Source organism: Poeciliopsis prolifica, unplaced genomic scaffold, assembly GCF_027474105.1.
Source record: "Poeciliopsis prolifica strain line A6 unplaced genomic scaffold, Auburn_PproV2 SCAFFOLD001, whole genome shotgun sequence".
Taxonomy (NCBI): domain Eukaryota; kingdom Metazoa; phylum Chordata; class Actinopteri; order Cyprinodontiformes; family Poeciliidae; genus Poeciliopsis; species Poeciliopsis prolifica.
In genome coordinates, this window is record NW_026562376.1 from 23,392,705 (window position 1) to 23,407,189 (window position 14,485).

Consider the following 14,485-nt stretch of genomic DNA (forward strand, 5'->3'; position numbering starts at 1 on the left):
ATAGACCTGAATGAAGGAGTGAGTGTTTTCATTAGTCTAGACTGGATCGTCTGTTTACAGACAGACGTTTTAGTCTGGGACATCTTATAAACTTCAAGAACTGTCCCATAAGTTCTTGAATTTTCCAGTCAGTTTTATGCTTTTTTGGAAGTTTCTATAGCTTATGCAAGGATTTTTATTTTATTTTTTCACAAAGTTCCAGAATATTCTAGTGAACTCAATGCGAATAACCTGAGCAGCACATAAGCGAGACAGGCGAGCTCTCTTTATGCGTGGGCTTTTCAGTCCCAGTCACCGTAAATAGATGGTTTTGTTAAGACATTACTTGTTAATGAAGAACTTTTCCTCTGTGGAGGACAACAGACAGAACATTATTGCACACATTAAACAAAATGAGAAACGGTTTTAACACGGATCTGCCCTGTGAAGGACACCCTGTTCAGGGCTACCAGGCCTTTCACCCAATGACCGCTGGAGATGGGCACCAAGGAAAAATCATTCTGACTAAACAGTGAATACAACATAACCTTGTGCTTATGAGTAACATATTTTATTGTTGCCATGTAATTGATTACTGCAGCTGATAATCAATTACGTCAATATGCATGCAGGCTCAGTTTCACGAAGCGATTGGCCCTGAGTTTTAACAACAGTCTTTCTTGATGGTTGTAGATGAAATGGTGTTTTACTATTTGCTTACAGGAAGGGGCCGTGGTGGCCCTGTTCAAGATCTGCAGGCAGGACCGCTTCAGAGACCTCTACGCTCACGCTCTGAGGACAGTGGCTTCCATCTGCTGCGTGGAAGAGGGCATCAACCAGCTGGACAAGGTACATCTGTCTCTGACACAGACAGTTTCCTTTATCCACTTGTGAGGAAGATCAACTCCATCCGTTTTATGGCGCGTTCAAAAGAATGAAGTCTGAGTGACTTCAAGCCCAAACATGAAGTCACTACACTCTACACTACATCTCTTCCACTTATTCAAGATAGCGTCATGGAAGGAACATTTCTCTCGCCTCTCTTCAGTTTTTTTCTAATCTCATGCTAATCCCAGGTCAGCTGGGATTGAGGGAATTCTAGATCTGTGGAATATGCTCTGAAGTCTTCCAAAGGGCATTAAAGACTTCTTTCAATCTTACTGGATCGCCCAATGGATGATGACACTCCTACCCTTAACTGCAATATTAAAGAAAGAAATGCAATATTATTTCTGAAGCGTCAATCCAGTATTTCATTCTTTTGGTTATGTTGTATCGCTCATGACCATAAATTAGGGGTAGCTTATATTTTTTCGGCTCAGTTTTTTGAGTATCTCTGCCTCTCTACACTTAGATTGAAACCATTCCAGCGTACGCTAAAGGTCATTTCTGGAAGACATCAACAGAACAACACCTGCAAAAAGTAAAGCTAGGTAGAAAGAGACAGGTCTGAAGGATGTTTTGGGCTTCTGAACAATTTTGCCTCACGCTATAGAAAAATGGTTATGGGTACGGCTAGGTGTAGGGAAGTTGGGATGTCACTGTTGCATCCATCCTTTGGTGGCACACCTCTCTTCAGTACTTTCATATTTGTAGTCATTTGACTTCCTTAAGCATTTTATAAAACTCTGCTGTGTAACTTTCAGACTATGAGAAAGACAACATCTGGTACATGATGACTAGATGAAAGTGAATGTCTATTTACATGACTCCAGGTCAGGATCTGACGGACTTATTAATGAGGTCGTTAGTTAGGGCTCCTGAATGCTAAGCTGACAGGTCAAACATCAGGACCGTACTGAGCTGAATCGTCCAACCCTGTTGGCGTTTGTGCATGCAAAGCAAAGAGGGCGTAGCAGGCATAGAGAAAGCTAATGAGACATCCCTTATTGTCTGTTCTCCTTCATTCTCTGCTGAGAATATAGCCCAAAAAAATAAACAGCAGTCGAGCCGGAGAGACGAAACGCAACACGATCCTGGCGAATAATGATGCCGCAGCGGTGTCTGTTGGCGGTAAGAGCAGCTGGTAATGGCAGGAGTTTTCCAACTGTGAAGACGCTTCGTCGGGAAGCAAAGTCCACCCTGGATTAGGAAGGCAGTCCCGAAGGGGGAGCCGTCAGGCGGGTCTGAGCTGCGGAGCGATACCCGCCGATCGCTCAGGCTTGAGAAAGACACCTGTCTGTGTTGAGCTTGGAAAGACGCAGGTGTAGAGAAAACTCCAGCACTTACTGTCGTCATTACGATGCTGCGATGTAGAAGGTTCCTCTTTGATAAGGGATGAAGTAGGAAGGAAGACAGTAGTTTGAAGCTTCGTGGAGTTTATCAAACACCAGCTGTGTTGCTATGGTTACACTCCATTTCTGGTTTCGGGTGTACCAACAAACATTTTTCATCACAGTGTTCCAGCAATTTGTAGTCTCTTAATGGCATGCCAGAGGAAGTGTCAAGAGTGACATCACAGCCCCACCCCTACCTACTGCTGAGCACTAGCAGTTAGCCGGCAGAAGACGGCTGCTGGGCTCACAAGAAGAGAAATAAGCATGTTTTGGAAAATTATTTAAACACAGGCAGTAATTATATGAAAATAAAGACATGTTTGCTTTCAAACTGCTTTACATCACAAAAAATAATAATAATCACATAGTCATCAATTATGAAGCAAGTAATAAACATTACATTTGTCAAATGCCATCATCAGAATTATTGATCAAGTTCCGGTTATCAGGACTGGCGAGGCGAATCTTAAACTCAGTGTTCCAGCAGTTCTGCAGTTTGTTCCAGATCTGCGGTGCATAGAAGCCGACAGCTACATCTTTGGTTCTGGTTCTGGAGATGCACAGCAGACCAGAACCAGGAAACCAGAGAGGTCTGGAAGATTGTTACTATGACAACAGGTCTTTGGTGTATTTTTGGTGCGAAGCCAACAAGTGATTTACAAACTGGCATACAAAATATTCTGTTGTCTATAAGTTAGCAGTTTCTTCTCAATTATCTGTCGAAAACAAACATCGCTTAAGCTGACTAAGTGAAAATTGCTGCATTACTTTTCATATTCTGTGTAAATATTGTCAGGCTGAAGCAGGCAGAGCATTTTTTTCCCCTTAATGTCAAAGGCCTTTAGCTACAACACAAACCTTTTTCTAAGATAATAACATCAAATCATAAAAATATGTTTTCTTTGTTACTTCCTGATGCTGCGCTCCCACTTTTACACTGCGCCAACTTTCTTCGAACTTATCTGGCGCGTCTGACGGTTATGTAAAGACGACTGGGAGAACAGATTAATGCAGATACATTTACTGTCCTGTAAACGAGGAGCTGGGGGAACATCCAGTTTTACGAAAGAGGAGGAGGAGGAGGGGAGGGCGGTCCGGCTGTTGGTGGGGGGGGATGAAACGATAGATAAACGTGGGCGTGGAGAGCGAACGGTTCCACGTCAGTGGGCCGCTGTCGCGCGGCGCTGCTGACGTCCGCAGAGACAAAAATAGGAAGTCGTCCTGTGAAGCTCGGCGAGTTGATGCTCGTCTGCAGATAAGACTGACAGGTGTGGAAGGCTGAGAGCTGACAGCCAGCTCCACTTGAGATGTTTGTTGGTAAACTTTTAGTTTTCAGGCATATCTGGTTGGAGGCTGAGCTCCCAGCAGCTCCTGGTTCAATCTGTTCCAACATGAGAAATGTGACTGCTGCTGGGACCACAGCAGTGTCAGAAACAGCTAATTAATATGCAAGGCTAATTAGTTTTGCCCACAGGTGTGTAGGTTCACCCCAAAAATGAAAAAATTCATTTTAGTTTATTCTGCTGTGTTTCGCAGTGTGTTTTCATTCCAGCATTTACATCCACGCAGAAGCTCATCATTAAGGTCTAATACAGGTTAACAGATGTTTCTTGGTGCGCTTTAAGCTGAACAACACTGCCCCCTGGTGGATGATCTGTTCTAAAACATGACAGGAATTGGATTTCTATTGAGGTTCCTAAACTTTGCCTTCCTTTCTGGGAGCTAAGCCCATTTCCAAACCCACAGACAATGCTACAAAATCTGTAAAGAAACATCAACTTTTAGAACATTTAGAACAATTATTTTATTGAATAATTATTATATTTGTTTAACAAAAATCCTGCCTCATAATTTCTGATTTTATGTGGTCATGAGCGCTTAAGGGTTTTTTGCAGCAGAGTGATAAACTCTTTTAGTGAGAAACAGGTTGCTAGCTTGACAAGCAAAGCAGCTCAATAAATTTGACTGGGAGCCAATCAGAAACAAGAGCATGGAAAATAACACTTCTATAAGTTATTTTAACTTATGTACTAATGACTTATCAAAATGATATAAACTTCTAAAAAATAGGATAAAAAATATTTCTTATGTTATTTTATTTATTTTTGCAGTTTTAAAAATAATTGTCACTTATCTTTCCTCTGGGTTTCTGAGGACTCCACAGCGCCCCATAGTGGCCAGAGCCGCAACTTTGAAAAACACTGCTCTGATGTCACTCACGAAAGTAAATGTTGAACTTTACTAACAGCCTTTTCCACATTCTTCTGTGTATTTCATAGGACTTAATATGACAGACCATCACAAAATTATAATAATAATTGGGAAGAAGAAGAGACAGTAAGAGGTTTTCACAACTCAAACAATATGATAAAAAGCCTCATGACTCTGACACCCAATGGATATTTAGGTTCATTCTTTTTCAAATTAACTCTGCACAACTTCACTGTCCCTGCTGCTTTGACAATACACACACACTCTGTATTTTGCGTGAATGCCGGAAGTAAAATTGCAGGTCTCACATTCTTCCACATGACGGCAAACAAAGCTTATGGTTTATTGGTTTATCTTCACTTTTTCAGAGATTTACTTGTGAAAAGGTTCAAAACCACGTGGATTTGTTTTACTTTTAGGCATTAATTTGTGTTGCTCTGTCATAAAATCCCAGTTCAAGATGCTTAAATGTTCTGGTTGCGTCGTGACAAAATGCAAAACAAGTCGTGGAAAGATTCAGTGAGCTGTTCATCTTCATGCATTGAAGCAAATCTTTGGTTTGGGCGTCGAACTCCTCCACTAAAGCCGACGAGGTCTGCTGTGGAGACACACGACCAGGCCGATGCCCGTCATATATACGGCCGTTTCTCGTTAAAAGCCCAGTTTTCTACTGACCCAGTCAGGTGTGTTTGTGACTGACCTGCAGGTGGACGGGATCCTGTGCCTGGCAGACATCTTGACCGACGAGAGCAGCGTGGAGGCCGCCCGGGCCGAGGCTGCGGCCGTGGTGGCCCAGATCACGTCACCCCACCACACCTCCACCCAGCACCTGGCCAGCTTCCTGGAGAGCATGCACGACATCGTCACAGCGCTCATCAGTGAGTGGTGACGGCAAAACCAAACCTGCATCAAAAAGCTTTCTGTTAACCCTAAAAAATGTCTTCTTTCTTTTTTTTCCTCAACAATTTGTCGCAGCAAATGTTGTCTTGTCGAGGCTTAAAAATGTTGTCGTTTCCTCTCCTAGGGCTGTGCGAGAGCGCCTCCTGCGGCGAAGTGTTCCTCCTGGCCTCCGCGGCCTTGGCCAACATCACATTCTTCGATAGCATGGCGTGCGAGATCCTGCTGCAGCTGAACGCCATCCACATCCTGCTGCAGGCCTGCAAGGACCGCCAGAGAGTGGACACGCCCTACTCCAAAGACCAGGTACCGAAAGCAGCCGAAACTGGCCCTGGCACACACACACACACACACACGTTTACTCATCTTTTTACTCATCTTCAACTTCAGGTGGTGACAATTTTGGCAAATCTTTCTGTTTTGGAGTCGTGTGCTTCTGAAGTCTTGCAAGAGCAAGGTAATCAGATAATTTTTGGGGATATTATTGTACACCTGGACCACAAACTAATTGAAATTTTTGGTTTCTGAAGATTTAAATTTTGGAACCAATTTATGTCTTGGGCTTCCAAGGTTCATTGCCATGTCAGGGCGGCCATCTTGTTTGACAAGCGTGTTCCACGGCTTCTGTTTGTGTAAACTTTGAAGTCAGGCGAATTATACTACAGAATGTTAGGCTAATACTTTTCATTTTGATTACAAGAATAAAGTCATAATATTACAGGAATGAAATTGTATGACAATGTCAAAATAATACTAGAATACATTCTTACCATTACTGGAATAAATTAAAAATGAATGTGGCAAAAGAAAAACAAAGGATCTCCATTGCATCTTTGATAATATTCCCACTGCATAATTCCCTCTTAGTAAATGTTCTCAAATCCAAAGTTTAAGAACTTTTTTGTGAATTTTTCTGTATGAAATTAAATTTTCATAACAAACGGATATTTTTCTTGGGATTCATTTTAAATGCATCTCTGCTTTCATCCAGCATGTCGTCGTTTTCCTAAAATAACGGCCTAAGTCGTTTTTTTACCAACAGTTTTTCTGGAAAAATAAAAAGAGCACCTCTTCATTATCAAAAGATCATTTGGGCAAAAAAATGAGTAAGGCTGTAATTTTAGGAAAGTGATGATATTTGACCCTCCTGCAGAAATTTACATAAAGTGCTAAAACTTTTACATATCTTGACTGAATGGAGTGTAGTTCTTTTTTATTCCACCAGAAGGCAGCATCTAGTCATCTTTGGGATTTTGCGTGACAAGAGTTTGAGTATCATTTATTAACTCTTCTATTATTATATTCATTCTGCTTATAAATTATTTACAAGTAACCAACTTCAAGCGACCTGGAGTATTTCTAATGTTTTGGAGGCTGATTATTTTCCAAACTGCTCCTTATTAAGACCGTTTTTAGAGCCTTTCTGCTGAGTGCAAGTTGATGCTTCTGTTCTTTCTAAACGAGTCGTCATATTTTTTCCCCCCATCAGGAATGGAGAGGCTGCTGCTGCTGCTGGGGGAGAAACCCTCGTCCTCCAACCCGTCAGAGGTGGCTGCCTGCGAGCGCGTCCAGCAGAAAGCTGCGGTCACTCTGGCCCGTCTGAGCAGAGACCCCGACGTGGCCCACACCGCCATCCAGCTGAAAGGTGAAAGGTCACGCCTCCTTTAAAATTAATGAAAAAAAAAAAAACAGGTGGAAAAAACAACGGGAAAATGAAGCATTTAAAAAAAAAGCAGAACTAAAAATGCCGACTTCTCTCCAGGTCCCGGGCTAATGGTAAACTTCGATGTTTTAAAAAAAGAACAGAACAATCAGTGAAAGAAACAAAAGAGCTGTGTAAACTGAGGCAAATGTGCAAAGATGCTTTTAAAGCTCCTTTGTTAAATGTTCCTTTTTTGTCACACACGTTAACTAGTTCTTATGCTCCACTTCTAAAAAAATTATTTAAAAAAGCTGAGTCAACTATTACTTATCATAACCATGACTTCCTGTTGAGGTTTTATTTTTTCTTTCATGGTGGAAATCAGCTTCGGTATCTGAAACTGTATGTTTCAGCCTATATGTATCAAACTGAGCTTGTTTGAATAAGGAAGTCCACAGTTAATTCAAACGTGTGCACTCAGTTCTTGTTTTCAAAAAGTCATCAAATATGTTTGTTGTAAAGTCAGTAAATATTGTGAAAAGAATAGTTCAAATGCAATAAGCATCACTAACTGCATTTCCATTGCAAATGAGCGCAAAACTTGTTCATAAAACTCAATTTTGCAACTGCGTTGTTTCCAATAAATAAGAGACACAAGTAAAATTGTGAATTAGCTTGTTCACACAATAAGTCGATAAAAAGCATGCAGAACCTTCATCCTCAAGCTACTTCCTCTCTTTCTTTGTCCTTTCCGCCAGTAGGAACATCCTATTGTTGATCACCTGACTTGTGATGCAATGAAGTTTCTCTGTTGCAGTTTTGTGGAATACATTGATCTCAATACCGCTGAACAACCTCCTCATCTTAGCACTAAAAAGTTTTATTGAAAAATAGCTATTTTTACAAAGTGCTGCGTTTCCGTTCAGCAAATTTATTTTCAGATTTCCAATTTGTGCAATTATATGTTCAAAGGACACTTGAGGTGCACCGATCCACTTTTTTCACATACAGTATGATACTATATGTGAGGTTTGAAAAACAGAAAAACTGAGCTGAACTGACTTGAAACGTTTCTTTTAAATCACAAACGTATTTGATAAGTCAGCACCGGTACGTCGCACTTAAATACACCAATAGCATCACAAGCTAAACAAACATGTAAAAACAACTTTAATTGGCTCTGTTTAATTAGGAGTATAGCAGACAATCTAAAATAAATAATACAGGATCTGACTATTTTTCTCAAACATGTCAAAATAAACTGCAACAAACCTGTTTTTAAATGGTTCAGAAAGTGCAATTAGGAATTACAATCATAATGTAATATAAATAATAAATTATGACGTCGCTTTGAGTACAAAGCTTAGAATTAGAGTGAATAGAGCTGCCTCTACGGATTGGCCACCAATACTGATGTAGAATTTTTGTCAGCATCAGGACCGATACAGATATTGATATCGGATCGGTATGTCTAATGGAAATACAACTAGTGAACATAAAACTTCTCACCTGCTCTGAATCCCTGGATTTATTCAAATCCTGTCCATTACAAATGATAACAAGCCGCAGTGTTTCATGTCATTCTGAAGAGCTATATTCTTAGAAGTGAACGTGTGTGTGTGTGTTCCACTGTGTTTAGCCGTCCCTCGTCTCATTGAGCTGTGCCGCTCCCCCACAGAGAGAAATAACAGTGACTCCGTTCTGGTGGCCTGCCTGGTAGGTGGAACATGTCGGCTGTTTCTATATGCTTCTGTGCGTGTTCTTTCAGAGCTCTGAATGGCTTCAAATGACCCTGTGTCCTCAAGACAAAAAAAAAAAAAAAAAAAAAACAGTCTTTCAAAACATTCAAATTGCCTATTCCATTTAATGTCAGACATTCTCCTCTGTAGGATCTCCGTGGCGCAGCGGTAGAATTATTTGGCAGGCGCGCTGAAGTTGGGTGGAAAGAGCCAAGGTCCAACTTAATTACTTCTACAAGGCAACGTTTGAGGCACAACAAAATATCACGAGCTCGGTAACATCAAGCCGAGATACATGAGAGGGTCCGCGTCGTCTTGAACGTGTTGTTCAAGACATTATAGAATAAGAAAGAATGCATATAGAATAAGAAAGAGTTTTATCCTCCTCTGAATCTGATCGTAATGATTATGATGTGATGATTTCACGTCAGCACGAGGATTAATTGGGTGGAGAAATGCTCCCACTTGTCAGTCTTTTCACATTAATGCAATTCCATTTTATCCCTTTAGCCAGGGGTCCGGCAGCTCCTTCAAAGGACGCAGAGCTTCCTATGGATCATTTCCAACCTCAGCAGTGTTATGTATTTTCCAGGCCTATTGTTCCATTTTATAGCGCAGTCAAGTAACCATGTTGCCTTCAGTTGAAACAACCTTTAAAAAATTGGGCCACTGTTTCTTTAAGAAGCTCCTGCTCTTTCAGAAACTCTGTCTTCAGGAAGTTATCACAACATTGCTCCTCTATTAACCCCTCTAACAATGTTTTTAGCAACAACTCGGAGGCAGAAATGAGGGGTTTGCGCAACATAATTAATCACCCGACCTGAGCACACAAAATAATGAAACATAATTTAACGAAACTTTGAGGCAGATAAATTGTCCCAAGGAATTTTAATAATCGAGGTACTCGATAACATAAGCCAAACGCACAAAAACTTTGACTCTTTGCACCATCCAGTCCAAGTTATACTCCTCCGTTTTCCACAATGTTTCGGAAAATTATGTAGTGCTGCTGTAAGCACCCAGCACAGCAAGATCTCACTGTGATCTCAATGCACAGCATTATATCTGCCCATGTGTGATGCCTGTGTGTCTCCAGGCGGCTTTGAGGAGGCTGGCGGCGGGCTGCCCAGACAGCATCGAGGCGGCCGACCACCACCAGCTCATCAAACCGCGGCTGGTCGACTCTTTCCTGCTGTGCTCCAACATGGAGGAGAGCTTCGTATGACTAGCCGCGCGTTACAGCCCTGACGGAGGACGTCGCCAGAGCCTGTGTCCACGCACGTCTGTCTGAACTGCCGAGTGAAACTTTGTCGGTCTTCGCCGAGTTCGACCGTGGATTTGGTCGCACGGAGTATGCAGAACACATAATTAAATGTACGCCTAGAGATGAATGTACGGCTTAATACGACCGCAGTCATTGTAAGCGCATTTATTGTTTACAGTGCGTAAGTTTAAAAAGAGCTCATCGTTTTATTCGGAAAATTGAATATGCCAGCAATTATTGCAAATTCTGGATTTATTCTGTCACGGTGCGGTTTCTTTTTGTTCTTCTCGACCAAAGGTGTTTCATTGTTTGTGTGATGAGTGTAGTTTACCTGAAAGGTCACATCATTTCAGTGATTGTTTATGACAGAGTCAGAAAAATGAGGTGATTGTCTTGGTCAAAAAAAAAAATACTAATAAGACAAAAGCATTGGCACATTACATTATTTTCTTAAACCTTTTTGCCATTAATTTCTAATATTACAGTTTCAGCTGCGAAATAAATCTTAAATTAAAAAAATGCTTTTTATTTATATAGATACACCATTATCATATGCAATGCGTTAAATAAAGAAATTTTTTGTCAGAGAGTTGAATGTGTTGTTCTGTATTGCTTTTTTTTTTCCTTTCCTTTTTGGGTGTTTTTTTTTTTTTTTGGTTGAGTCGTTATAGTAGCTGATCACACACAGGAGAAAAACTTTTATCAGTGTGTTTGCAGTCTGAGCAGGAAAAGGTCAAATGAAGAAGAAAGCTCCATTTCAGCAAGAGGTTGGAAGAGAGAGATTTGACTACAAGCCCAGGTATTTCTGACTGAATGCCATTTTCCATTGTGATTTTTATTTCAATATTCTTCAAGTTTAAATAACATATTCTTGTTATAAAACAGTTTCTCCTTCCTTTATCTGTGCAAGTCAAGACTGTTGTTTCCTTTTTCTTTTTTTACATTTTTCAGAAATACTTTGCCCGTTAATTAATTAATTCTGTTTTGCATTTCTGGTTATTCAGTAGATTAAAAAATAAACAGTAGATAGATCACAATCCTGCAAAAGGTAAAATAGGGTAAAAATATTTGTATTTTTTTATCATTATTATTTACTTTTGCAGAATAAACTTGACATATTGAGAATATAGTGGATGTGGTGATGCAGAGGCCCATAAAACATTTTAAATTCAGACTAAAACTGAAGATTAAACAGGGGATTTTATGCCTCCTTCAACACGTCGGGATATATCTGTTGGACTACAAAAATCAAACTCGTGACATTTATGTTGCACAAAATATTTTTTTAGAGTATGTAAATTTTGCCTGCTGACTTCTGCCTATTTTCAGAATGAGACATGTTAGTGCCTTGTAACTTTAAATCCAAATAAGGTGCTGCTTGGCCACACCTCCTGACTCAACCTTTAATCTGGCACTTGAAAATGGCTTTCAACAGAAGTGTAATAATGCAACAGTACATCTTTGAAAAGCAGAAGTAGAACCTCTTGCACAATCAACAAGAATGCAGCTCGAGGTTTCGGAACAGCAAGTCGCTTGTCTTTTCCAGCAGCCATTGTACAGTGAGAGCATACGGCTGCGCTCCGGTCGGGTAGATGGGTAATAATCCTTTATTAGTTTAACACTGGAGTTTTGGTCCAATTTGCTCACTGACTGTGCGCTCCCGTTGCTGGGTAACTTTAAAAATCAACCCACAAAAGGCTCGGTACGCCATTACTTCCTCTAACAATGCGCTGCTTTGTGACGTCAACGTTCTGTTTCTGCGCATGCGGGTCGCTTTCGGACGTAAAGCGTTCGCACAGACGTCTCATTGCGCTGGGATTTAATTCAGTATGAACGAACACACAATAATAATGATCATAACAATAATAATAATGACTTCAGAAAAGAACATAAAGACCTGCTAAGTGAACCAATAGCCTCTCTGCTCCTGACACGTTGCCAACTTCCGGGTTGCTTTGCGTGAAGGTATCCGGTGAATAAAAAGTTCTGCGTCCAACTCGAAAAGACATTGAGCCGAGGAACAAGCTGAACCATCCAGCCTCCTCTCAACAAATTCATTTAAAAAAAGAAGGAGAAACTTCTTTAAACTCACCATTGGTGTTGGACGCGGTGCAGAAAGCAGCAGCGAAGAGGGCATGTGGAAAAACCTCGCGCTTTGTGTTGTCATTTCCTTTGATTCGTTTCTTCTCCATGAGGCTTCCTCTCCTCGGAGAGACAATTGAGGGTCCTCTCGCTTTTCTTTTTCTCACCTAAGGGCATAAGCTGAGCTTGGACTTGTTACACTCCCAACCTCGCACCGAGACAATTCAAATGCTTCGCGCGCGCGCTCTCACGCCAGTGTGTGTGTGCGAGAGGAGAGAGAGAGCGCGCGTGCGTGCGAGTTGTCCAGCTGCACACGTGGGACCCCGTTCAGAGGCCTTTGTGATAGAATATGCTCCTGCCTCGCTTTGTTGAGAACCAATGAAATATGTATTGACGCAGAGGAGGACTAAACAGACAGCCTAAAAACACAGGTTCCTTTGATATTGCTTTGCTTTGGCCATGACCGCGAGGACCAAGTATTGTAGCTTTTGAGTTTCTCTCGGTTTTCGCGCTCCTGAACTTTCACTTTCCTCCCTTTGCATCGTCTTTTGTACACATTGTACGTTTTCCGTTGTAGGCCTCCTCCACGCGTGAACAGGGCCAAAGTTACAAGGTGGCGGCTGAATGGGGAAGAGAAAAGAAACACCAACGAGGCTCTAGCTGGTTTTATTTTTATTTTTGCAGGAAAACCTCGGTGAGTGTTAACACAATCCCCTCTTGTTGAAAAACGGATCAAATCAATTACTCGGGCATGAATAGACATCGCCTGACATGAACAGAGTCAAAACTTTCTGTCATCTTCTCAGCCTGGAAGTGTGTGTCGGAGATACTTTGTGGAAGAAAAGCATCTTAAGAGTTGGGATGCAGGAAGACGCTTCTCCCTTCAAATCTCTCGGGGTTTGAATATTTTATGCCACATCTTTTTTGTTTTGCCCTTTTTCTGGCCTCTCGGTCGTGCTGATTTTAATTGAGAGCTGGAAAATGATAGAAACTTTTGAACTTTCAGATGGCTTTCAGAACCATTTTTTTTGTGTGTGTGTGTGTGTTAAGAGAAATTCCTTTGGCTGAAAGTGATGCAACGTCCTGTTTCCACCGACTCCCGTCTCCGAACCTCCATTTAGTCCTGATCAAACCAAACCGATTCTGGGAGACCGTACAAAAAAAAAAAAAAAAAAAATAAAATAAATAATATATATATATATATAACAAAATCAACTAAATGGCACATTTTTCTGGATTATGTGTTCACAAGCTTTGCACTTCTAGAAAGCATCCATACATGTATTCGAACTGGCCTCAAATTAGATTTATGTCAGGACTTTAACTGGGCCATTCTAATAGATGAATATGCATTGATCTGAAATATTTAATTCTAGGTCTGGCTGTTTGTTTGAACATATTTCACAGCCATATTGTGTCATTTTATAGCACAATCAGGTAGCTATTCTGTTATAAAAATGCTGCATATCTTTCAAACACAGCTTAAAAGAAGTTTGACTTTGTAATTTAACACTTTGAAATTGGACGTCTGTCTTTTTAAGAAACTCCTGCTCTATTTAATAGTCATCACAGCAACGACCCTTTATAAACCCATTAACAAAGATTTTTTTATACCTTTGCACTGAGAAGGAGCTCATATGATGCACTCAACAGTTCCACTAGGTGTTTGCTAATTGGTGCTGGCTAGTCTAAAGGAGCTGTGTGGGAGTCGCAAGTTAGAGCTGTGAGGCAGAAACTTAGAAACTGCATCTCAAAGGTGGAACTATGTATGGAGATTCAATGATTTCTCAAACATGCATGAAATAATCAAGGCAGCACTCTAGGTATGCTTTTGATGAGGGAATAACATTATAACATGATGCAAAGCTCAAGAAAGTATTTTTTCCCCCTTTAATAATGCCCTCTGTACTTGCAGACCCAATATCAAGAAGCCTGTATATGTTGGGTCTAGTTTTTATGAAAGGTAATATCTTTGTTAGTTTGCTACATTTGGCCAATTCTGGTTGCCTCTTGATTCAGAGATTAAAAATCAATGATCACATTGGCCTCAGATTACTCCTTAGACTTGTAATGATCTCATATTTTATGTGATGTTTAGCTTGTTTATAGGGTCTGATTTTGTATTTTTTAGCTACCAGCACTTTCAGATTTAAGCAGGTCTTTCCTGCTTAAAATGTAAGCATACGTTTCAAAAAGCCTTGCAATCAGAAAACCCAGAAATCCTGACCTGTTGGGAAAGAAAAAATATAGATCTCATGTTCTGTCTGTTTTGTTTACCAGCACTTTCATTTTCCTATCCTATTTTTATTCCTCCTGATCATCTTTCTCTGAGTTAGGTACTTCACCCAACTCCAGAAAAGCAGGCCTCACTGGTCGTGTTTCTCCACATTCCACT

General features: G+C 40.7%; 1 protein-coding gene across 5 annotated transcripts in view; it reads left to right on the plus strand.

The window, feature by feature from the left end:
* The window catches only part of LOC129366128 (protein inscuteable homolog), a 49,184-nt gene extending 38,581 nt beyond the window's left edge, over nucleotides 1-10,603 (plus strand). For all 5 annotated transcript variants that reach the window (XM_055039809.1, XM_055039801.1, XM_055039834.1 and 2 more), the window contains 7 exons: nucleotides 703-828; nucleotides 5,173-5,344; nucleotides 5,491-5,669; nucleotides 5,754-5,820; nucleotides 6,853-7,008; nucleotides 8,645-8,721; nucleotides 9,841-10,603. In XM_055039809.1, coding sequence (XP_054895784.1) covers nucleotides 703-828; nucleotides 5,173-5,344; nucleotides 5,491-5,669; nucleotides 5,754-5,820; nucleotides 6,853-7,008; nucleotides 8,645-8,721; nucleotides 9,841-9,969 — 906 coding nt within the window. In that variant the 3' untranslated portion in view covers nucleotides 9,970-10,603. The remainder of the gene's footprint in view (nucleotides 1-702; nucleotides 829-5,172; nucleotides 5,345-5,490; nucleotides 5,670-5,753; nucleotides 5,821-6,852; nucleotides 7,009-8,644; nucleotides 8,722-9,840) is intronic.
* The last annotated feature ends 3,882 nt before the right edge of the window (nucleotides 10,604-14,485 follow it).